We start from the raw sequence: 25,484 nt of genomic DNA on the forward strand, positions 1-25,484 counted from the left end.
AGTCTCACTGTCTTTTCTTTTTTAATAATTTGTATAAAATTCATAATAATCAGAATTATAGAGTCGGGGAGTTGTTACGATTATTAATTAAAGCAAAAATTTTGACTTTTTATAAAGCGTTGCCATACGGATACACGTGCTTGTGTATCCTTATGGGAACGCTTTATTAAAAGTCGAAATTTTTGCTTGAAACCCGCGCACATAGAGGAATCAACGTACAGCTTGTAAAATTTCAGCCATAGACTAGGAATCATCTAGACCGAGTTTAGAGTAATTATTTCATGCAACCGATGATGCCAAAAATGCGGGGGTTCGCGGGACGAGGTGAGCGAAGTCCCGTGCCGTGAGTGGTCCGTTCAAAGACACGGACGTCACACAAAGGCACTTTCGACTCGAACATGGAGTAAAATTACCGTATGCGTGGCAGAGGGGGGTAGCGCGACTATGCTAAGTCTGGAGGATGTTTTGTCTGTGGTTTCAGCCTACACGTGTGTTATCGCGCTGTAATGACAAGATAAAACATACTCGTTCGTGATGACTGACACTTGGTATGATAGTAACAGGTGAACGCTTTCCCTTGTAGTACCTAATATAATTACATAGGTACTTTAGTAGAGTAGGGAAGTCGGGAACTAATATTTAACCGTAAAATAGTATTTATTCGGTAAGTTCGTTGTGTACAAATAACGCAAACTTATTATATAATGTATATTATTGATGTTTTAGTACAAAGTGATATAACAAACCAAATTAAATACGTATATAAACTTATTTACTTAAAGCTGCATACGTTGTTTAGATTTGGTTGTTATTTTTTGTTATATTTTAATTATAGAATATATTTTTATGTCACATAGTTGAGTTGAGACATTATAAGCTATGATCCAATAATAATATCATGTATTTTGTAAATAATAATTTAGTGTAACTGTACATACATACATACAATACATAATATACATACTCAAAACTTTATAATTTAATCAAACCTATAAGTACGTAATATAAGATAAATAATTATATAATTTAAGACCACTATTAGATAAAAAAAAAAACTTTCGAGTACACAATCGCTCTATTTTTTCCCTCACGTATACGCACAATTACTATGGTTCATAATTATCAAAATTAAATAAAATGTACAATTTGTTTTTATTTCCTACTAGATTGACTTACGTGCACATGATTTTATTCGTCAGTTAAGTGACAAGTACCTAGCTTATTCAGGACTTTACTTGGACATTGTCAAACAGGCCCTTAGCATTGTAGTTTATTCACTTTATTCATTAATTTAGATTCATTATGGCTCCTCTACACGATGGGCCAGCGCCGTCCACTTCAAGGGACGCAGCCATTCGGTAGAATGTGATAGCAATATCACTTGCTCCCTCTAACGCATAAATGCGTCCCTTGGATTGTCCGGCGCTGGCCCATCGTATAGAGGAGCCATTACATTAGAGTAAGGTTTTATTTAAATCGGCACGGGATATCTAAAGGTCATAGGCTCAGTAGCCTGATCCTCATAATATTTTGGTTGGCATTTAGACCAATCTTCCTTCACCAGCTTGGCAGGATCCACTCCGATCTGCTGCAGTGGCTTCGTAGCGAGGGCCAGTGACACCTCGTTGAGTAGATGGGATCTAGATAGAACCCAGACGTAAACTGGAACACAATAACAACATTAATTTAGCAATTTAATAGAATAAAGGAAGAAGAAAATTATGTGAAGTAAATTTATTTATTCCGCCGCAAAATAATAATTATTTCAATTGTTTAAAGGCAAATATTTATGTAGCAATGCTACTAAATGACGTATTCCAAAGATTTTCGTGATTGATTTCAGAATTTCAAACAATATACATAACACATATACAAGGTGTTTTTTTAATTCCGTTAATTTCGAGGTATGGCATAGTTATTAACAAACGTCGGACTATAGGGGGCAGTTTGAGGGCAAGGTAAGGTTTACAAAAAAATCTTAACTTACGAGTATTATAATGTACCTAGTATTTGTAACATAGTTAATTAAATTAGTTACCCGTTATCATTTATTCATCTTTAATGTGTAAATACTCTTTGAAGTGATGACTGATAGCCCACTGAAGTGGCCACTTAAAAAACAAATAGATAGCTGACATGCGTCATTATAACTGTTGTTCATACTTATATTTGTTGGTAGAGTGCCGTCTAATCAATAGAAAGATTTGCTTTATTTGTTACATTATAGATACTAGGTACCAAATACTAAGTACAAATACTCGAAAGTGAATTGATTGATTTGCGAACCCTACCTATCATTCTGACATGCCACGAAAATGCCCGCTGGAGTCCGACGTATGGTTATTAATCGTACATTTTCCAGCATTTTTGGTGCAGCTGAGTGGTGTTAACGGAATTGGTATAAATAATTTCAACTATAATGCTAACTAATTAATTAGCGTTAATTACGTTAAAATTAACCTTATTTTACCATTTCAGTTGAAATTATCTATACCAATTCCGTTAACATCACTCTGCTGCACCAAAAATGCTGGAAAATATACGATCACTGGTTAATATGTAGTTATAGGAATTACATTTTAGTTAGTTTATAAACAAAAACTCAACGCTATTTTGATACTGGAGTTTAAAAACTAGTGTAAGATTCATTAAAATTACTAATTATTAGAAACAGATTTAATGAAATAAAGAGTTGAATAATCATTGGTAATCTATAATTTAATAAATTTAAAAGTAACGTGATTGATAGTTGACTTTTGTAAATAGAAGGTAGTTGGAAGAAAGAATAAAAGACGACTGGCATGTGTGACGGTACGATATTACCGTCCCGTACAAATCTATATATACATATTAATATGGTTTTATTTATATTCTTTTATATAATCAATTATGTGTCGTATGAATTCATGATGTATTGATTTATTACAGAAATCACTCACTATTCATCAAATTAATACTATTTTAAAAATTAAATAAAACATAACACAAAACTTGTCGACACTCGGTCGCGCAGTCGAATTATTGCACCATATTATCACCGACCAATAATAAGCCAGGAAGCTTAGCACATGATTTGTGTCCATATAAGGTAATAAAAGAGCGAACGCAGGACGCATGGCCATATAAGGTAATAAAAGCGCGATAGGGAGTTAAAATACTTTCACTAAATTAGGGTGAGTAAATTACGACAGCCCTAAAAGCTAACAACCGTGGGGAATATTATTGATATCTATAGACATACATGATGATAAAGGCAAAATACTTTGAACAAAATATAATATAATCAAGAGATAGTTAAGAATCAATAGAAGTCAACATATTTTGATACAAAAGTTGCACCATAGTTTACTACTCGGGTTGTAGCAGTGTAGAACGCGGCGTGAGTTTGTTCTGCGCAGGCGCGAGCCACATAGGTTGACAAAAAGCAGTAGCGCGGGGGCCTCGGGGCATTCGTTGTCTGACTTTCGTAAGAGTACGTTCGAAGTTTGTCCGTGGACGGAGTGATTTACTAGAAGAAGTTATAAAAAGGAGTTTGAAATAGGCAGCGTCAGATAATAGAAGATCTAGGACATCTAAACCCAAGCTAAGTACAGTGCCTTTATCATTTGAGTGCGTAATTACTTGAAGCTTTTTCTCAGTGCCGATTTTGTGTTAGCTAGTTGTTCGAATTACGTACGCGTGGATAACTAACAAATAATAATCCTAGTTTACCGCTTAAAACACAATAACACAGTAAAAACATAATACCTACCTTTAATGTTCTCTGAAGCCAACGTCGCTACAGTTTGTTTTAATTTACGAAGATTTCTCACTAACAAATAAATAGCTTCCATTCGCGGCGAGGAGACATAAGATGGCTGCCGTGCGGGATGATCGCGCGAGTGTGTACGTGGCGATAGATATTTTATTTAGCTTTATTTATCTAATAATACGTGCGTCAGTGTTTTATTAATTGTTTCCATAATTATAAAGTACAAACACGATGTTTTCCTAGAGTATTTTAATAACAGAAAGTAATTTGGAAGGATATTTAGTGAATGTGTCGTGCCATCGAGTTTTACCGTAATTTAGTAATGGAAATAAATTGGTTCGATCTTTATTGAAAGGGATGGTATTCTGTACCAACGCTTTTTAATAACACAAGGTAATTTGGAAGGATATAAGTGAATTAGCCGCGAAGGTTGTGTCATTATCGTACGTCCGTGAAATTAACTAACATTTTGTTTTATTAATGCTTAACTTATTAGGATTAACTTACGTCGGTGTCTAATTATTAGTTTATTATTATTAATATACGAATACAATATTTTCTTAGCGTAGTTTATTAATGGAAATAAATTGGTTCGATATTTCTTGGAAGGAATGGAATTCTGTACTAACGTTGCGTATTTATGAGAATAGTGTTTACTTGTTAAAATACTTATCAGTGATATATTTCTAAATGAAGATTATGATGTGAGTGTTAATTAAGCATAAAGGCGCATAGAAAGGGAACGTTCATGTTTCATGCCGCATTGCGACGCAAGTACCTACATATGAATAGAAGTTGAAACGAATTAGTTTGCTACTTACTGTACTTACTTATATTGAAGAATGGTGTCTTCTGAAGGGTGATATTTGTGTTAAGTGACTGATATTTAAAGTGAATAAATGAAAGTTACGATATTTTTCTTAAATATGAATATTATGATTTTGAGTTTCTTGCTCTGTTCAATACGCTATCTGATTGATATTTTAGTGGAAGAATAAGAAATACTTAATGCGGGAGAGGCTATAATTACAAGCCATTATTTTTATGAAGTTAAAATGATTTTATTGAATTAGTAGTGCGATATTGGTAATTATGGCTCAAATGTGGAAATAATTACAACTTATATTATTTATCTGTTCTCGATTTAATAGAGATTGATACACTACCTATTGAAATTATTTACATGAAAAGAAATATTATTATCTACATACCTAAAGACTTATTAACATTTTGAAATATTTGATTCCTATTGATGGCATGAAGTAGATACGATCTATATTATACCTTTATTGGTTATTGACAAATTGTTCAGGTGAACATTTTATGGTTAATTTTGCACTAACTGATCGCAACGTAAAGTTAGGAGTCGTACTGTATACTTGGAACGCAGTCGATTCACGCAACTTAAACCTAATGAATTGTATTCCTGACTAAGGTCATGATTATAAAATAGGCCAAGGCCTATCACATTTACTATATTATATTTAAAGGTTTAATTATCTATGGATCTGCCATCTAATATAGTTTACAGCTTATGGGATGGGTTTATGGGTTCAGTATTCTTAGCTTAGTGTGAAAAGAAGTAGGTAGAGTGGCTGACGGAATACTTTACGTTTCTTTTCCTCAGATACCACTTAGGGTTTGTGAAACGTATCTAGCCTTTCGCTGAGTCTTAAACTCCTAGGAATAGGGAGGTAGGGGAAGGAAGCCCAATCAACGGGATCACCCACAGGGATTGGTTTAGGATGACTCCAAACCCCATCAAGCATTGAGGTGGCATCTAGAATAGCATTCAGATGTTGTTAGGTTGTAAATATAAAGTTTCCCTTGAGTAGTGACTTACAGGGCTTATCCCAGGAAAAATGCTCCTCAATGTTATCCGGAGTCCAATAGGAGTAGGGGAATTTTTACCAAAAAAATATTTTTATTTATTTATATATTCTATTATTCATATATATATATTCCATTATTCATTCCACTATATTTAGATGGACTACGGTTACTTCAGTGAGATAGAACTTCTCATCGCTATCTACTAGTATACAGAAAGCTCATTATCAATTGCAAGCAGTATTACAATATTTACAATACTTTAATTCTAAAATAAATTATCATTGTGTTTGTTATCTTACCTTTATTAAAATATATTCTTTAGTACATTGCATTTCTCATTTACCTACTTTTATTAGTAACCTTTCTTATTATGCTACTGTTTGATTCCTATGGGTTAATATCAAATTATTACTGTGCTCTTCATTTAGCTAGGTTAGTTTCCGGGTTTATAGTTTTGTAACTCTCCTCTTTGTAAAAGAACCAGGGGTTATTACGTACAGCTACGAGGTCCTACCATTTCCTAGACGATCATATCACTTTTATGGCCAAAAGTTTTAAATGCAAGACAGAGACAAATTATGTTCTTAGGTAAAGTAGGTTTGCTTTGAGGGTTGTTTTAGATATATGGGTTAGAAGGGTTAGAGTGTAGTGTATTATAGGGAGAGTCATTCTTGACCGTTACAATTTGGTGCCGTGACCAGGATAAAACTAGCTTCACTTATATTTATATGCGGTTACGTAAATAGTTAATTGACTCTGTCTTGCTAGTGGCACGCGAGTGCCACAATTTGTTGCCGTGTTATGGATGCAAGGAGTTGAGAGTTACATGTTTACTATGTTTTCTTTAATTTTCTCTCTAATTATAATCTTTAATTTTCAGTTTATCGTAATTACTTGTTGTGTGTATAAATGTGGGTCAAAACTTTACTGAAAGGGGGGGCACGTGAAAGAGCTGCGAATTTGACGAATGAAGTTGCAATATATAAACGGGATTTATTTGTGTTGTGTATTTACTGTAATATTCTTATATTTCTATTTTCGTATACTATCATGTTTAATTTGGTTTTCCTTTAATTTGTTTCTCCCTTTTTAAGGCATAGGAAACATAACCTATCAGGCATGATTCAAGGCAAACTGTGAGTAATGTCAAGAAGTGAAACTAGCATTACAATTGTTTTGAAGGGTATAAGAGATGATTGGATTGGTAAGAATAGATGAAGATAGAATGGTACAGTATTTTTTTAATACCATAAAAAGGTAAGTGCGCATGTTAATAGTAATTTCAATTTGTTTTGTAACTTTGTATGTTAATGTGGTTTTCTACAGGTTTAATACTGCTATAATTATTGTAAATTAGATTCTTTTCGTGGTTTATATTGCTGCATAATCGACGTGTTTCAAATTTCAACTAACGGTAAATTATTTGATAGAAAAGTTTCTGTATTTTTTTCGGTACATTTCATGTACAAAAACAAAATGTATATAAAACATAGGATTCCATATCTAGAAGTTTTACCTTTAACTTTCAAGTGCATATATAGTTTTGATTTAGTTTACTTATCAGTAACTTCATTAGTTTGTTCATACTTTTATGTTGTATTGCTTTCGTTTGCTCATATAATCGTAATTTGTTGAAATAGGAAAATATAGTTTTGTCAAATTTCAACTCAATCTTACTGTCAGCAAGGAATAGTAGTAGTGTAGTAAGTACATATAGTAGTGGACCAGTAGAATCTTTAAAAAAAAACCTCGATGTTAATATTAAAACAAAAATAATAGTTGTCTTCTACATAAATGCTTATCTGATATTTAAACTTTAATCAAACTGTCTTTAAACTGTCTTGGGCCATAATATAACATTTAACTTAAATTTAAATTGTGTTCATTTTAATTAAAATTAGTTTCTGATATTTAAAGTATAGTTTTAATCAAGTTTAAATTTATCATAGTTGGTTGTACGTATGTAGGTATGTTTGTATGTAAGAAATAAAATGCACAGGCTTTAGGAATTACAGAATTTCATCAAATTCTTGGAATAACATTAAGCATAACTAAAGGATAGAGAAAGTAAAGTATTTCAGTCTATTAACCTTTTCAGTTTAGCGAATGATTTGAAAATCGTAGTTCATATTTAAGCCAAATATGCGACAGCTGTAGTTAAGTCTAATTCGCAGGGGGGCATGTATGCAAGTGTTTATAGATATTTATAATAAATTAGCTTTTCTCAAAGTTCAGTTGTAGTGTAGGTGGACGTATGTATGTTGTTATCATATATTCTTTTAACTAACAGATAGGGATTGTATTACAAAAATAAGTTCAACGAAAAGTTTCAATAAGTTCCACTTTACGAATCAACAGGTTTCAATAGTTATTACTGATGTCAATGTCATAATACTTGCCATGCTAGTGGAGTACTTAAGTTGGAAAAATAAAGGATAACATTCAAAAGATCTACATTTCTTAGATATTTATATGAATAGGGTATACAAACCAATATTGCTGGGTAGAGTTACAATTACGGCTTATAAAATAAAACATCATAATACTGTCAATCCAAGTCTAATTTATAATGAACAGGTTTTACTGAAATGGAGGAGCTACCTATACAATAAAATATTGTACGGGAAGGAACTATTGAAGAGGTCTAAACAAGTTCACCTTATTACAAGAGGAATTGAAGAGAGAGAGAGAGAAAGCGGTTTGTAGTCAAGTTAAGAGAATTAGTAGCCGGTTGATTGTAAGTAGAACATCAGATTCTTATCGTAGTTAGAATACCAAAATTTAAGTGGCATAATGCGTAACGATTTTCATTATAGAAGTTTTAGTTAAGGCAATTTGGCGTAAATTTAAAAAATATTTGGCGTAATTTATTGAGCGTAAATTTTAAAGCATATAAGGCGTAATCTACTATAGTTGGAGTAGCGTGGGGTTGGTTGTTGATGGTTGTGGGTTGCTCATGCATGTGTGGGGCTGAGGCTTTCTGTTAAACGGCAAGTCTTGGTTTCATATGTGTAGGGGTTGATTCATGGCTGTCGGGGATCAATTCTTGCGATTGCTCTGGCTATATGAATATTCAGCGTAATTATATCAGCGTGTTGTGTTCAATTTGTTTTGCAATAAGTGTAAGCGTAAACGTAAGCATCAAGCGTAAATTACAAATTATTGTAGTGTAATATAACATCATGTTAATTTGTTCAATGATATAGCAAAGCGTAGTTGGTATAAAAAAAAACTAATTGGGACAATTTGTTATTCACTGTCGGTATTCAGATGAGATCTGCAATTTTGTATGAAACTGTATGGAAAAGCGAGTGAGGAAGGATATAAGGTGATTGTATGAAAAAGGATATAGTATGTTTATGACTTAGTTGATGAATGTTATGTGGAGATGAATGAATGAGTGGAAGTATGTTTGTGTATGAGAGAGTTTCTTGAAAATTGCTTGTCATAGAATATTGACAACAGTTATTGTTATTTGCAAACGGGGAAAGGGGAACAACAGTGTGTTATCAAGAGAATTTAGGTGTTAGGTTAAATTTATACCTTTTATAGGTAAATTCTTTTTGATAACACAATACTCAACAAGAAGCTATCAATAATCGACGGTTACACCTCTATGAACGCGTGGGATTGCAGAAGTAGTGTTTTGATATAGTTTGCTTAAACCTGTCTGGAGGGATCCGGGATCCGGGTTGTACACTTACGTGTGGAAAAAGAAAAAAAGAACCATGCGTTTGCTGTAGATGCTCGAGGCGGACCTACCTATTGAGAGTACAGTGTGCATCTGATAGAGAGTCTTGGTTAATGCTAATTGACAATAAAGATTTATTGCATATCATATTTTAATTTTGAATATACAATATAAATTAGAATGGCGCTTAGCCAATATAAACTGTTCGTTTATATTTTTTTTAAAGTAATGAATTTACACCATACTTAGATTTTGTAAATTAGAGTCTAGAAAATAATTATAATAATAACTTAAACATAATAAAACAAAAGTTATTATTGATGTAGTAAGCGTAGCTGAGGTTGTCCAGGAGTACCTTGCTGTCCGTATGTAGTGCCACACGCCGGCGAACCCGTCGGATGCTTTTAAGGGTATCTTCTATACTCTTAATTGCGGTCCGTCCGCTTCACGGTTAGTGCAGGCCGTGGATTTGGTTAAATATGTGAATACACATGTTTGACTATTTTTACGACCGATTGTCCAGACGTGAACTTCAGATGGTGCATGGAGAGTTTGGTTGGGTTCTACACGAGTATAAAAAAAAAGGAATCGAGTGGAAAGCAACCGAGCTATAACGTAAAATAAGAGTTCAAAATACTGCTAGCATTCTTGCTTGGAAATAGAGTACTACATTCGCCAAGAAAGGAAGGAACCGGTTGTTCTGTATGGGTTGTGGACTGGGATTATGACCACTGGGAAAAAGTGTTCGAGGTTACCGCAAAGGTCTTTCCATTCGATATGAGGAGGTTTTCGTTGGTTCTGGACGTTCGGGCAATGTGAGCGGTGGAATCACCTGCCGGGCAATGTGGCTACAGATTCCGGATGAAGCGCGATAACTTTGCTATTTAGGGCTCACTTGCCTCACAACCAAGTGTCTCAATGAGGGTGGAAATTCTGTCTGAAAACAATTGGACTCATGGGTCATAATTCTGTGGGTTTATAATTCGTGCTGGATAATTTGTTTCCTTTCTAGTAATGGTCATTTTACACACCACATTTACATCAAAGGGTTAAAATAACAATACCTGGTTTTGATTATGAACATTTGAGCTCCGAGCCTGGTTTACTAAACCTTTACTCTATGCTCAAATGGGGGGGCAATTGTGACGGTACGATATTACCGTCCCGTACAAATCTATATATACATATTAATATGGTTTTATTTATATTCTTTTATATAATCAATTATGTGTCGTATGAATTCATGATGTATTGATTTATTACAGAAATCACTCACTATTCATCAAATTAATACTATTTTAAAAATTAAATAAAACATAACACAAAACTTGTCGACACTCGGTCGCGCAGTCGAATTATTGCACCATATTATCACCGACCAATAATAAGCCAGGAAGCTTAGCACATGATTTGTGTCCATATAAGGTAATAAAAGAGCGAACGCAGGACGCATGGCCATATAAGGTAATAAAAGCGCGATAGGGAGTTAAAATACTTTCACTAAATTAGGGTGAGTAAATTACGACAGCCCTAAAAGCTAACAACCGTGGGGAATATTATTGATATCTATAGACATACATGATGATAAAGGCAAAATACTTTGAACAAAATATAATATAATCAAGAGATAGTTAAGAATCAATAGAAGTCAACATATTTTGATACAAAAGTTGCACCATAGTTTACTACTCGGGTTGTAGCAGTGTAGAACGCGGCGTGAGTTTGTTCTGCGCAGGCGCGAGCCACATAGGTTGACAAAAAGCAGTAGCGCGGGGGCCTCGGGGCATTCGTTGTCTGACTTTCGTAAGAGTACGTTCGAAGTTTGTCCGTGGACGGAGTGATTTACTAGAAGAAGTTATAAAAAGGAGTTTGAAATAGGCAGCGTCAGATAATAGAAGATCTAGGACATCTAAACCCAAGCTAAGTACAGTGCCTTTATCATTTGAGTGCGTAATTACTTGAAGCTTTTTCTCAGTGCCGATTTTGTGTTAGCTAGTTGTTCGAATTACGTACGCGTGGATAACTAACAAATAATAATCCTAGTTTACCGCTTAAAACACAATAACACAGTAAAAACATAATACCTACCTTTAATGTTCTCTGAAGCCAACGTCGCTACAGTTTGTTTTAATTTACGAAGATTTCTCACTAACAAATAAATAGCTTCCATTCGCGGCGAGGAGACATAAGATGGCTGCCGTGCGGGATGATCGCGCGAGTGTGTACGTGGCGATAGATATTTTATTTAGCTTTATTTATCTAATAATACGTGCGTCAGTGTTTTATTAATTGTTTCCATAATTATAAAGTACAAACACGATGTTTTCCTAGAGTATTTTAATAACAGAAAGTAATTTGGAAGGATATTTAGTGAATGTGTCGTGCCATCGAGTTTTACCGTAATTTAGTAATGGAAATAAATTGGTTCGATCTTTATTGAAAGGGATGGTATTCTGTACCAACGCTTTTTAATAACACAAGGTAATTTGGAAGGATATAAGTGAATTAGCCGCGAAGGTTGTGTCATTATCGTACGTCCGTGAAATTAACTAACATTTTGTTTTATTAATGCTTAACTTATTAGGATTAACTTACGTCGGTGTCTAATTATTAGTTTATTATTATTAATATACGAATACAATATTTTCTTAGCGTAGTTTATTAATGGAAATAAATTGGTTCGATATTTCTTGGAAGGAATGGAATTCTGTACTAACGTTGCGTATTTATGAGAATAGTGTTTACTTGTTAAAATACTTATCAGTGATATATTTCTAAATGAAGATTATGATGTGAGTGTTAATTAAGCATAAAGGCGCATAGAAAGGGAACGTTCATGTTTCATGCCGCATTGCGACGCAAGTACCTACATATGAATAGAAGTTGAAACGAATTAGTTTGCTACTTACTGTACTTACTTATATTGAAGAATGGTGTCTTCTGAAGGGTGATATTTGTGTTAAGTGACTGATATTTAAAGTGAATAAATGAAAGTTACGATATTTTTCTTAAATATGAATATTATGATTTTGAGTTTCTTGCTCTGTTCAATACGCTATCTGATTGATATTTTAGTGGAAGAATAAGAAATACTTAATGCGGGAGAGGCTATAATTACAAGCCATTATTTTTATGAAGTTAAAATGATTTTATTGAATTAGTAGTGCGATATTGGTAATTATGGCTCAAATGTGGAAATAATTACAACTTATATTATTTATCTGTTCTCGATTTAATAGAGATTGATACACTACCTATTGAAATTATTTACATGAAAAGAAATATTATTATCTACATACCTAAAGACTTATTAACATTTTGAAATATTTGATTCCTATTGATGGCATGAAGTAGATACGATCTATATTATACCTTTATTGGTTATTGACAAATTGTTCAGGTGAACATTTTATGGTTAATTTTGCACTAACTGATCGCAACGTAAAGTTAGGAGTCGTACTGTATACTTGGAACGCAGTCGATTCACGCAACTTAAACCTAATGAATTGTATTCCTGACTAAGGTCATGATTATAAAATAGGCCAAGGCCTATCACATTTACTATATTATATTTAAAGGTTTAATTATCTATGGATCTGCCATCTAATATAGTTTACAGCTTATGGGATGGGTTTATGGGTTCAGTATTCTTAGCTTAGTGTGAAAAGAAGTAGGTAGAGTGGCTGACGGAATACTTTACGTTTCTTTTCCTCAGATACCACTTAGGGTTTGTGAAACGTATCTAGCCTTTCGCTGAGTCTTAAACTCCTAGGAATAGGGAGGTAGGGGAAGGAAGCCCAATCAACGGGATCACCCACAGGGATTGGTTTAGGATGACTCCAAACCCCATCAAGCATTGAGGTGGCATCTAGAATAGCATTCAGATGTTGTTAGGTTGTAAATATAAAGTTTCCCTTGAGTAGTGACTTACAGGGCTTATCCCAGGAAAAATGCTCCTCAATGTTATCCGGAGTCCAATAGGAGTAGGGGAATTTTTACCAAAAAAATATTTTTATTTATTTATATATTCTATTATTCATATATATATATTCCATTATTCATTCCACTATATTTAGATGGACTACGGTTACTTCAGTGAGATAGAACTTCTCATCGCTATCTACTAGTATACAGAAAGCTCATTATCAATTGCAAGCAGTATTACAATATTTACAATACTTTAATTCTAAAATAAATTATCATTGTGTTTGTTATCTTACCTTTATTAAAATATATTCTTTAGTACATTGCATTTCTCATTTACCTACTTTTATTAGTAACCTTTCTTATTATGCTACTGTTTGATTCCTATGGGTTAATATCAAATTATTACTGTGCTCTTCATTTAGCTAGGTTAGTTTCCGGGTTTATAGTTTTGTAACTCTCCTCTTTGTAAAAGAACCAGGGGTTATTACGTACAGCTACGAGGTCCTACCATTTCCTAGACGATCATATCACTTTTATGGCCAAAAGTTTTAAATGCAAGACAGAGACAAATTATGTTCTTAGGTAAAGTAGGTTTGCTTTGAGGGTTGTTTTAGATATATGGGTTAGAAGGGTTAGAGTGTAGTGTATTATAGGGAGAGTCATTCTTGACCGTTACACATGGCGGTTAACGGGCATTCGGTTACGGGCAGAGGTGAAGGGAGGACGATTGTGAAGTGAGAGGATTGGAGATTGAACTGTAACGGAATATTGTGATCAAGAAATATATTGCTGTTATGAAAGAAGGATTTTTTATTATACATCAGAAGTGGGATGTACCTACAAGTCAGTATGGTATTCCTGAATGTATTATATTATGTAGGTATTAATATTAGAACTGATTGAGTTAAATCTTAACTACCCAATTAATTTGTTACAATAGTAACAGTGGTGTAAAATTATTATGATTATATACCTATACATATATTAGTAACACTTATATTGGTTGTTGTTTAGTTGAAATTAATTATCATTTCATATTTCCTATGTTAGGAAGTTTATGTTTAACGGGCGCTTAGAAATAAAGACACCGTTAATTTTATCAAGAACAAAATAATTGGGTAAACCCATTTCGGCCTATTCGTTCACTTGAGAGCAATTCTACTGCAAGTTTTATCTTCAAGACCAACAGTTAGGTTTTTTTAGTGTTTGCTGTAATGCCTATCCATAATATAATTAAAGCATTCGTTACATGGCGGGTAGCGTGAAACCTTTGGAACACCGTTTTATTTTGAATAGTTCAGATACGTTTATGATTATTTACAGGTGTAGATCGAATTCTTTTAGTCTATGTATGTACCGCTTATTTGGTTACAACTTTTACCATATTTTCAATATATCACGTATCAATACGTCAGTATTATATAGCGGGGTTAAGTGTTTTCGAAATTATAAACTACTCAGACTGTAAATAAGTAGGAATGATACTTTTACTGGTAGTTACCGACCCGCCGATCTGGCCGGGGTTACAATCGCTGTCGCTTCGACAACGAAAAGCATTATGTCTCTATATCACTCTTCCATATTAGCGCGACAGTGACAGTTGCATTCCGATCGCTACGGAGCGTAAGCGATTGGCATCTTGGCTACGCGGCCCGTTTCGTATTCCGGGTCCCGTTTCTGGATTTGGGTCCGTGCCGGATACTGGAACCGTGCCGGATGCATACCTGATTTGTGCCGGATGAGTTCCGGATCCATGCTGGATTCGTACCGGATCCGTCCCGGACTGGTACCGGATCCGTGCCGGAATGGTACCAGATCTGTGCCGGATTGGTACCGGATCTGTGCCGGATTAATACCGCATGTATATCATTTGCCGGATTCGTGCCGGATCTGTACCGGATGCGTGCCGGATTGGTATCGGATCAGTGCCGGATCCAGAATTTGTTCTAGATTCCGTTTCTGTACCAGTTCTAGAATTTTCTCGCTGCGAAAAGCCTGTGTTCCGGATCCGTACCGGGATACGGATCTGTTTTAAACGTCCCGCATTTAGACCCCGGAAGCAGTAAATAAACAAATAAAACAGTTGAATTTAGCTTAATAAGAACAATTTATATTTGTCTAAGTACTATTAACAATCCAAAGATTTAGAACTCTTCCATTGCTGGTGTTGTTTTCGAGTTCCAGACTATGGACCATGAGGAAAAAAACATCCAGGCGGCGCTTGAAAACTCTTGAGCGTGGCCGAAAATCGAAATCTGATGATGGACAAGAACGTCGAAGCCGAAGTCGCAACCGCCGCCAGTCCCCGGGGAACAACAGGCGGAGTCGCAACCGGCGAAGCCGCAGCAGCGGCAGACACGGCCGAGGCAATGAGAGATGGCTTCGAAGATCAACACGGAAGGACAACACGGCCAAGATCGCTTTCACGTGGAAGCCGCACAAGACAGGAACGTATGGCTTGTATATCTTTGTCGTCTTCAGTTGTAGATTTTAATAGATGTCGTTTATTGCTTAAACTGCGAATATTTTGGTACAGTACCTTAAAGTTATTTGTATTGACGAAAGTTGTCTCGAGGTACGGGTTCACAGATTATGGGGGTGGAATCGTTGTCCAGGCAATGCTGTGGTGTGCTGTAGTTCGCTCAAGTTAGTTGTATGGGGCTCGTTAGCCTAATTCATAAGTTTTGATCTTGGTTGTTTCCTCTTTTGGCAAAATGTGACGTTAACGCTGGTAAAGGAAAGACTAAGTTACGTTTCTTCAGTATTTGTTCATAATTTAGTATAAAAAAAAAAAAACAACAATAACGATCGATGCGCTATACGCTATACACCGATATTAGTACCTACCTACATAATAATGGGTTGAGCTAGGGCAATATAGGTTGATTTGCGCTGTGGTATATCCATGACATTTCGAAGATATTTAAATGAGTGTTAGGTTATTTCCTGACACTATTTAACTGTGGTTTGAATGTACGCTGTAAAGTTGAGTTTCTCATCTTCCTCTGTCGGTTGTCAGTCTGCTCATCCAGAATAACACCTAAGTACTTTATAGACGAAATTTTTCTATTGTTTTACAATTACATGACGTGTGGTAGGTACCAGTGGTACCTAATATTAAATAGGTACGAATAAACTTTTGACACATTTAGAGACCACGAGGCGGAAGCAGCTGTTTTATACACGCACACATATCTCGTTTAGTCTGCGTTTAGAGTTACAAATTGTATTGAAGCCAGTTCGTCACCAAAGCTAGGCCGCTTTCTGTGAAGGCGCTTACTGCATCCCAGGAAGCACCGTGAAATAGTATTGCCGTGTCATCTGCGTAGCACAACGTCTGCATTGGTCAGATATAAGAAAGTCGAGTCGTTAATGTAGATTAGAAACAAAGTAAATCCAAGTATATGTAAAGTAGTTTGTTTAAAATAACCGACTTGTTCTTTAACCCTAACACGTGTGCGGCCCGACAGGACAGTTCCGCGTATCCGGGAAATCTACAATTTTCTAATTATTATTATAATAATAAGAGAAACAAACTGACGGGATTTTTTTTCAATCTTATATATCTTATAATGTTGGCGGGATCATTTTGGCTGGTGTTGATTGAATAACCAAGGTTGGGCCTACACTAGTAAAGTATTCGTTATAACCGTGTATTGATTCGTTTTCAGTATCCTTGGTTTTAAGAAGTTCGTTGCAGAGCTCTGCTGATTGCTGTTGATCAATTCGTCAATTGTGGTTGGTGCAACTGACGCTTAAGTGGCAGTAATATAACGATATGATGAAAATTGGATTATCGAGTTATTGGATTATCGAGTTATTGGATTATCGAGTTATTGGATTATCGAGTTATTGGATTATCGAGTTATTGGATTATCGAGTTATTGGATTATTGGATTATTGAGTTGAGTTTATTGGATTATTGAGTTGAGTTTATTGGATTATTGAGTTGAGTTTATTGGATTATTGAGTTGAGTATTGTAGAGTTGAGTTTTATTGAGTTGAGTTATTGGATTATTGAGTTGAATTATTGGATTATTTAGTTGAGTTATTGGATTATTGAGTTGAGTTATTGGATTATTGAGTTGAGTTTATTGGATTATTGAGTTGAGTTTATTGGATTATTGAGTTGAGTTTATTGGATTATTGAGTTGAGTTTTTGGATTATTGAGTTGAGTTATTGGATTATTGAGTTATTGGATAATTGAGAGATTGGATTATTGAGTTGAGTTATTGGATTATTTAGTTAAGTTATTGGATTATTTAGTTGAGTTATTGGATTATTTAGTTGAGTTATTGGATTATTTAGTTGAGTTATTGGATTATTGAGTTGAGGTATTGGATTATTTAGTTGAGTTATTGGAGTATTTAGTTGAGTTATTGGATTATTTAGTTGAGTTATTGGATTATTTAGTTCAGTTATTGGATTATTGAGTTTAGTTATTGGATTATTGAGTTGAGTTATTGGAGTATTGAGTTGAGTTTTTGGATTATTGAGTTGAGTTATTGGATTATTGAGTTATTGGATAATTGAGAGATTGGATTATTGAGTTGAGTTATTGGATTATTTAGTTAAGTTATTGGATTATTTAGTTGAGTTATTGGATTATTTAGTTGAGTTATTGGATTATTTAGTTGAGTTATTGGATTATTGAGTTGAGGTATTGGATTATTTAGTTGAGTTATTGGATTATTTAGTTGAGTTATTGAATTATTTAGTTGAGTTATTGGATTATTGAGTTTAGTTATTGGATTATTGAGTTGAGTTATTGGAGTATTGAGTTGAGTTTTTGGATTATTGAGTTGAGTTATTGGATTATCGAGTTATTGGATTATCGAGTTATTGGATTATCGAGTTATTGGATTATCGAGTTATTGGATTATCGAGTTATTGGATTATTGGATTATTGAGTTGAGTTTATTGGATTATTGAGTTGAGTTTATTGGATTATTGAGTTGAGTTTATTGGATTATTGAGTTGAGTATTGTAGAGTTGAGTTTTATTGAGTTGAGTTATTGGATTATTAAGTTGAATTATTGGATTATTTAGTTGAGTTATTGGATTATTGAGTTGAGTTATTGGATTATTGAGTTGAGTTTATTGGATTATTGAGTTGAGTTTATTGGATTATTGAGTTGAGTTTATTGGATTATGGAGTTGAGTTTTTGGATTATTGAGTTGAGTTATTGGATTATTGAGTTATTGGATAATTGAGAGATTGGATTATTGAGTTGAGTTATTGGATTATTTAGTTAAGTTATTGGATTATTGAGTTGAGTTTATTGGATTATTGAGTTGAGTTTATTGGATTATTGAGTTGAGTATTGTAGAGTTGAGTTTTATTGAGTTGAGTTATTGGATTATTGAGTTGAATTATTGGATTATTTAGTTGAGTTATTGGATTATTGAGTTGAGTTATTGGATTATTGAGTTGAGTTTATTGGATTATTGAGTTGAGTTTATTGGATTATTGAGTTGAGTTTATTGGATTATTGAGTTGAGTTTTTGGATTATTGAGTTGAGTTATTGGATTATTGAGTTATTGGATTATTGAGTTGAGTATTGTAGAGTTGAGTTTTATTGAGTTGAGTTATTGGATTATTAAGTTGAATTATTGGATTATTTAGTTGAGTTATTGGATTATTGAGTTGAGTTATTGGATTATTGAGTTGAGTTTATTGGATTATTGAGTTGAGTTTATTGGATTATTGAGTTGAGTTTATTGGATTATGGAGTTGAGTTTTTGGATTATTGAGTTGAGTTATTGGATTATTGAGTTATTGGATAATTGAGAGATTGGATTATTGAGTTGAGTTATTGGATTATTTAGTTAAGTTATTGGATTATTGAGTTGAGTTTATTGGATTATTGAGTTGAGTTTATTGGATTATTGAGTTGAGTATTGTAGAGTTGAGTTTTATTGAGTTGAGTTATTGGATTATTGAGTTGAATTATTGGATTATTTAGTTGAGTTATTGGATTATTGAGTTGAGTTATTGGATTATTGAGTTGAGTTTATTGGATTATTGAGTTGAGTTTATTGGATTATTGAGTTGAGTTTATTGGATTATTGAGTTGAGTTTTTGGATTATTGAGTTGAGTTATTGGATTATTGAGTTATTGGATAATTGAGAGATTGGATTATTGAGTTGAGTTATTGGATTATTTAGTTAAGTTATTGGATTATTTAGTTGAGTTATTGCATTATTTAGTTGAGTTATTGGATTATTTAGTTGAGTTATTGGATTATTTAGTTGAGTTATTGGATTATTGAGTTGAGGTATTGGATTATTTAGTTGAGTTATTGGAGTATTTAGTTGAGTTATTGGATTATTTAGTTGAGTTATTGGATTATTTAGTTCAGTTATTGGATTATTGAGTTTAGTTATTGGATTATTGAGTTGAGTTATTGGAGTATTGAGTTGAGTTTTTGGATTATTGAGTTGAGTTATTGGATTATTGAGTTATTGGATAATTGAGAGATTGGATTATTGAGTTGAGTTATTGGATTATTTAGTTAAGTTATTGGATTATTTAGTTGAGTTATTGGAGTATTTAGTTAAGTTATTGGATTATTTAGTTGAGTTATTGGATTATTTAGTTGAGTTATTGGATTATTTAGTTGAGTTATTGGATTATTTAGTTGAGTTATTGAATTATTTAGTTGAGTTATTGGATTATTGAGTTTAGTTATTGGATTATTGAGTTGAGTTATTGGAGTATTGAGTTGAGTTTTTGGATTATTGAGTTGAGTTATTGGATTATTGAGTTGAGTTATTGGATTATTGAGTTTAGTTATTGGATTATTGAGTTGAGTTATTGGAGTATTGAGTTGAGTTTTTGGATTATTGAGTTGAGTTATTGGATTATTGAGTTATTGGATTATTGAGTTATTGGATTATTGAGTTATTGGATTATTGAGTTATTGGATTATTGAGTTATTGGATTATTGAGTTATTGGATTATTGAGTTATTGCATTATTGGATTATTGGATTACTGGATTATTGAATTATTGGATTATTGGATTATTGGATTATTGGATTATTGGATTATTGGATTATTGGATTTATGGATTATTGGATTATTGGATTATTGGATTATTGGATTATTGGATTATTGGATTATTGGATTATTGGATTATTGGGTTATTGGATTATTGGGTTATTGGATTATTGTATAATTGGATTATTGGATTATTGGATTATTGGATTATTGAATTATTGAATTATTGAAATATTGAATTATTGAAATATTGAGTTATTGAAATATTGAAATATTGAAATATTGAAATATTGAATTATTGAAATATTGAATTAATGAATTGGTAATTTGCTATGGATGGAGGAACGGATATATGGTAATGATAAAAAAAAGACGGAAATAGAGGATGTTATGTTGTGATGAGACACGTTTGTGTCATGAGAGTGATTCAGTAAGTAGCACAAAAAAATGGAATGGAATGGAGAAAATATGGAATCAAAAAACAAGAGGAATAATGTGCTACATATAAAATTTGATTAAAAAATGGTATGTTGTGAGACACGTTTGTGTCATGAGAGTGAAAAAAAAAACGGAATAAAAAAAACCACGAGAAATAATGAGTAAAAAAAAATAGCAATCGAATATGTTAAGTAATGTACTTTATATGTATTGATGCATAAAAACAAAATTATATATTGTTGTATAATCATTGAGTAGAAACTTATATATTTAGATGGATTTATTGGATTTGAAATTATTATGCGAAGATATAGATTAATTCAATAAATAATAAGAAAAATGTATATAGACAGACAAAGAAATTGTATTAAATGGGTAATGAAGCATTAATAATTTTCTTACTGAATGCCCGATGATTTGACATGCCGAGTGTAAGATTAGATGACAGACGCGATTAGTATGACTGTGCATGAGGACATGCACAATGTCAGGATGGGCGAGTGAAAGATTCATTAAAATTACTAATTATTAGAAACAGATTTAATGAAATAAAGAGTTGAATAATCATTGGTAATCTATAATTTAATAAATTTAAAAGTAACGTGATTGATAGTTGACTTTTGTAAATAGAAGGTAGTTGGAAGAAAGAATAAAAGACGACTGGCATGGCGGTTAACGGGCATTCGGTTACGGGCAGAGGTGAAGGGAGGACGATTGTGAAGTGAGAGGATTGGAGATTGAACTGTAACGGAATATTGTGATCAAGAAATATATTGCTGTTATGAAAGAAGGATTTTTTATTATACTAGTAATACTCACTGAAATGTTTGTCAATTAAAGGGCTATATTCGCACGTATATACGGTAGCGTAGTAGTTGTAGTTTGTTGCCAACACTCGGAATGGATATCTCCTTGTTTTTACTGAAACGGAATAAAAATGTTGAAAATAAACACAGAATGACACAGACACAGCTCGATATGGGTTTACTATTTGATATAGTCAAAGGTGATGTGGATTGTCCTAACCTTATAGCTGAGATCAAATACTTCACACCTAAGGTAAATACTAGGCACCAACGTCTTCTTAGTTTACCTAACTATCATACTAATTATGGCAGGAATTCAGTATTATATAGAATTTCAAAAACGTACAACAATCAGTTTAGCGATGTCGATCCATTTGTGCACAATAATAAAAAATCTTTTAAAAATGCGATTGCAAAAAAAATTAATAACAATCAAGTGGAGGAATGAATAACAAACACACGCACACGTACACATACACACACACACACACACACACACACACACACACACACACACACACATACATAAACGTAGTCTAGTCTAGTACTTAAGCAAATCCGTAATATTTCCTTTTGTATCTTTTAGGGAGACCTGTTATTGGCTTTATGATTGTATCCTAGTTATAAGTTTATATTGTTTGTTACCGCTGTTGGTCTTCTAATAAAATAAAATAAAAATAAAATAAATAAAAGAATATTTAATAGGCGTTCGTTGGCTCGTTGGGTGGACATTCGAAAAATATCGGACACTTTTGGATGAGACTAGCCCAGGATATGGATAAGTGGCGTACAGAAGAGAGGCCTGTGCCCTTTGCTCATCAATTGGCCACTGAAGCTAAAATGATGAGCAAAGCATTACATAGGGCAATGAATGATGGAGAACTAATTCATGGATTAACTCTCTTTTTATTAACTTGCAATATACAGTGTGTTTTCTGTAACAGGAGCAATAAATTAAACTGTAGGCTGTACTCCTCAAACTGACCATTTGTTCAGCAACTTTTGAAAATATCTCATGGTTTGATTTTTATTACACTTTAAAGTTTATTCTAAGACGCAATGTATTGCAAATTTTGTTACGTTAAAAGCGTGACAAGTAACGTCAAACACACTGATGTCAGTGTACATTAAAGGCAATATTTATTTTGTATGAAAAAGAGGAAGTCTAAAGGATTCAAATTTTTTTAAAGTTGCTGAACAAATGTTGGTCAGTTTGAGGAGTACAGCTTTAAGTTTAATTTATTGCTCCTGTTACAGGAAGCACCCTGTATACTTAACTATGTAATAATTATGCATGTATGTTTGTAAGGGTCAAATCTTGCAAGTGAAATTTGACCCACTTCCGAACTTCCAATGAAGCTGAAAATTTGCATACATATGTAAGTCGGGTGACTATGCAATATTATGGTACCATCGAGCTGATCTGATGATGGAGACACGAGGTAGCCATAGGAACTGTGTTATAAAACGCAACCTTTTGTTTGGGGTTTTTAGAATTGTCTCGATGAGTATTTATTAGGGCTGATTTAGACGGCGTGCGAACTCGCATTACATTGCGGGTTTTGATCAGTCGGTTGAATTGGACGTAACCCATAGGCGCGCCGAGTTCGCGCGCCGTCTAAAATCAGCCTTTAGTTGTGGAAAGAAAAGTATAGTTAGCGATAAAATCTTGATCCTAAAATGAAATTTTTGCCCAGAATTTATTTAACATTAAAATACTATGAGGTTATTAACATCAAATGCGACTAAAATTGAACATTATCTTAATTACAAGCACTCACGTCTTCTAGGAGCATTTTCAAATTGAAACTCAATATCTAAGTATGCAGGCTTCTCAATGTCCGACGGTATGACCATCCTTCCGACGCTGTATCGATGGAAAAGGCCCCGGTCTACCCTGGACTGGTTCAGGTATATTCCAGTGGGTTTGGTGATGAGGTTGAGTACTGAGCAGTTGTTGTGGCGGTGGCCATCGCTGGAGTAAGAATAGGTTTGGTACCAGTCGTTGTAAAACTGGAAACATTTTTTTTTTTCAATGTTTGAAAAGATACATGAAATAATTTAAAGAGCGAGCCACCGATACGGTATGTCTTTTTCACTCAGGCATAGACAGACTGGTATTTTGTATAAAAAAAAATGCCATATATAGTTATTACTGCCAGCATGTAGAGCTTTGCTTTCACATGAGTTATTAAGGTAGAATAAAAGCAGCATGCAGGACCCGCATGGATATGATGGTCGAAGTTCTCTCCGTGACAGCGTGGTATAGACAATGTCTGTCTCTTTCAATCACATGGTATTCAAAAGTGACACTTCTTTTGTCACGTGGATAAAGCCAACCATAATATGCATGCTGCATTTACATAAAGGTACATTCGAAATAATAATAAAAAAGATAAATATTAACATGAAGGACAAACAACAAACTTACATAAATACTCGAATTTAACTGTACCCTTCTGACGTAAATTATTTTAGCTTTATTCATTGATTTACGTAAAATAATGTGTGTTGTAAGTAACCCTAAAATATAGGCCGTACTTTTTTTTTACGTACAGGTACCAATTATTCTGTTTTATAGAAAATTTTGATACGCATTACATACAATACAAACACATAAATATAATATTATCACTTTTATTTATTTAAAGTGATATAACTTGAATAATGTATATACATACTTACAATAAATTTTTGTTGTAAAACTTAACGTAATTAACAATTAAAAATCTAAATAAGTATTATCACTTACTTCAGCCAGCCTGAAATCTTCTTTCAAATTCACCCTTTCAGGACATTTTCCAGGTAATGTGAAATACCCAAACACATTACAAAGTAATGAGACAAATATTAAAATTCTCAACATATTTAAGTGTTAATCGAACAGTTTCTTGTTTAAAAGTAAACAAGACTGGATGAGCGTCTCTATAGCACCGTACACAAAGTCATAGGTTATCTGAGGTGTGATATAATAATTAAGCGGCGTAAATATTTATATATCGTTAGATAGACAGTTACTGGAAATGAGATTGCATTTGAATTTTATTATTTGTTTAATTTTCCTCATGGAGATGTAAGTATAACATTTCCAAGGAGTAACCGAAAATGTATCTAGTTTCGTTCAATGTCAATAATTGAAGTAATTAGTGTGTGCAGGAAGTATGGATGCGCAAACCAATACGTTTCCAATATAATTGAAATGCGTCCAATCTTCATAATATGCAAATACCTATTAGTCTAATATTACTTTCTCTCTTTTGTATGAAAATCCAATTGTTTTTGTGTGTGTGTTTTTATCTGTATTTTGTATGTAATTCGACATTAAGAGACCATATACATCTCTTAGTAATTGTAATACGTTATATTGAATTGTTAGTTTTATTTTATAAAATTGTTGATGTTATTATTTTTGTTTTTATGTAAATTCAATGTTGACGTGTAAAAGTGCCCTTGTGGCCTATTTGCTGAATAAATGTTGATGTTTGATGTTTGATGTTAATCGAGTATCGGTACCAATTTTCCTATATTCATAATACAAAGCCCCTCTTCTTCCTCGCGTTATCCCGGCATTTCGCCACGGCTCATGAGAGCCTGGGGTCCGCTTGACAACTAATCCCATGATTTGACGTAGGCACTAGTTTTTACGAAAGCGACTGCCATCTGACCTTCCAACCCAGAGGGTAAACTAGGCCTTATTGGGATTAGTCCGGTTTCCTCACGATGTTTTCCTTCACCGAAAAGCGACTGGTAAATATCAAATGATATTTCGTACATAAGTTCAGAAAAACTCATTGGCACGAGCCGGGGTTTGAACCTCCAGATTGCAAGTCGCACGCTCTCACCGCTAGGCCACCAGCGCTTCTCCAAACACAAAAAAATACAAAGCCCCATTCACATAATTTATTTCGAAATAAACGCTTAATAAATAATTGCCTCTACAAAATACAACACCAACATATGTACAATATAAAAACTATCGTGTTTATGTACTGTTGTTTTGTTTATGTCAGCTCAGTTCTAGAAAACGATTGTAT

The 25,484-nt window shown here is 33.5% G+C and overlaps 1 protein-coding gene across 1 annotated transcript; it reads right to left on the bottom strand.

The window, feature by feature from the left end:
• Positions 1 to 1,453: 1,453 nt before the first annotated feature.
• Positions 1,454 to 24,362, bottom strand: LOC134673681 (insecticyanin-A-like). Its single transcript, XM_063531694.1, has 4 exons — positions 24,203 to 24,362; positions 23,232 to 23,463; positions 21,464 to 21,565; positions 1,454 to 1,662 (listed from the first exon to the last, which is right to left on the bottom strand). Exons 1-4 carry the CDS (start codon positions 24,314 to 24,316, stop codon positions 1,472 to 1,474), a joined length of 639 nt encoding a protein of 212 aa, XP_063387764.1. The 5' UTR covers positions 24,317 to 24,362; the 3' UTR covers positions 1,454 to 1,471.
• Positions 24,363 to 25,484: the final 1,122 nt, after the last annotated feature.

The sequence above is a fragment of the Cydia fagiglandana genome, chromosome 18 (genome assembly GCF_963556715.1).
Source record: "Cydia fagiglandana chromosome 18, ilCydFagi1.1, whole genome shotgun sequence".
NCBI classification, from domain to species: Eukaryota; Metazoa; Arthropoda; class Insecta; order Lepidoptera; family Tortricidae; genus Cydia; species Cydia fagiglandana.

Bases quoted from the DNA above. Each gene is read 5' to 3' on its own strand.
- LOC134673681 (XM_063531694.1), bottom strand. From the start codon at position 24,316: ATGTTGAGAATTTTAATATTTGTCTCATTACTTTGTAATGTGTTTGGG. The intron at 21,566-23,231 runs GTGAGTGCTTGT...ATTCCGTTTCAG, and splicing joins TGAAAATGCTCCTAGAAGAC to TAAAAACAAGGAGATATCCA. The intron at 1,663-21,463 runs GTGAGTATTACT...ATTGTGTTCCAG, and splicing joins TTTAATTGACAAACATTTCA to TTTACGTCTGGGTTCTATCT.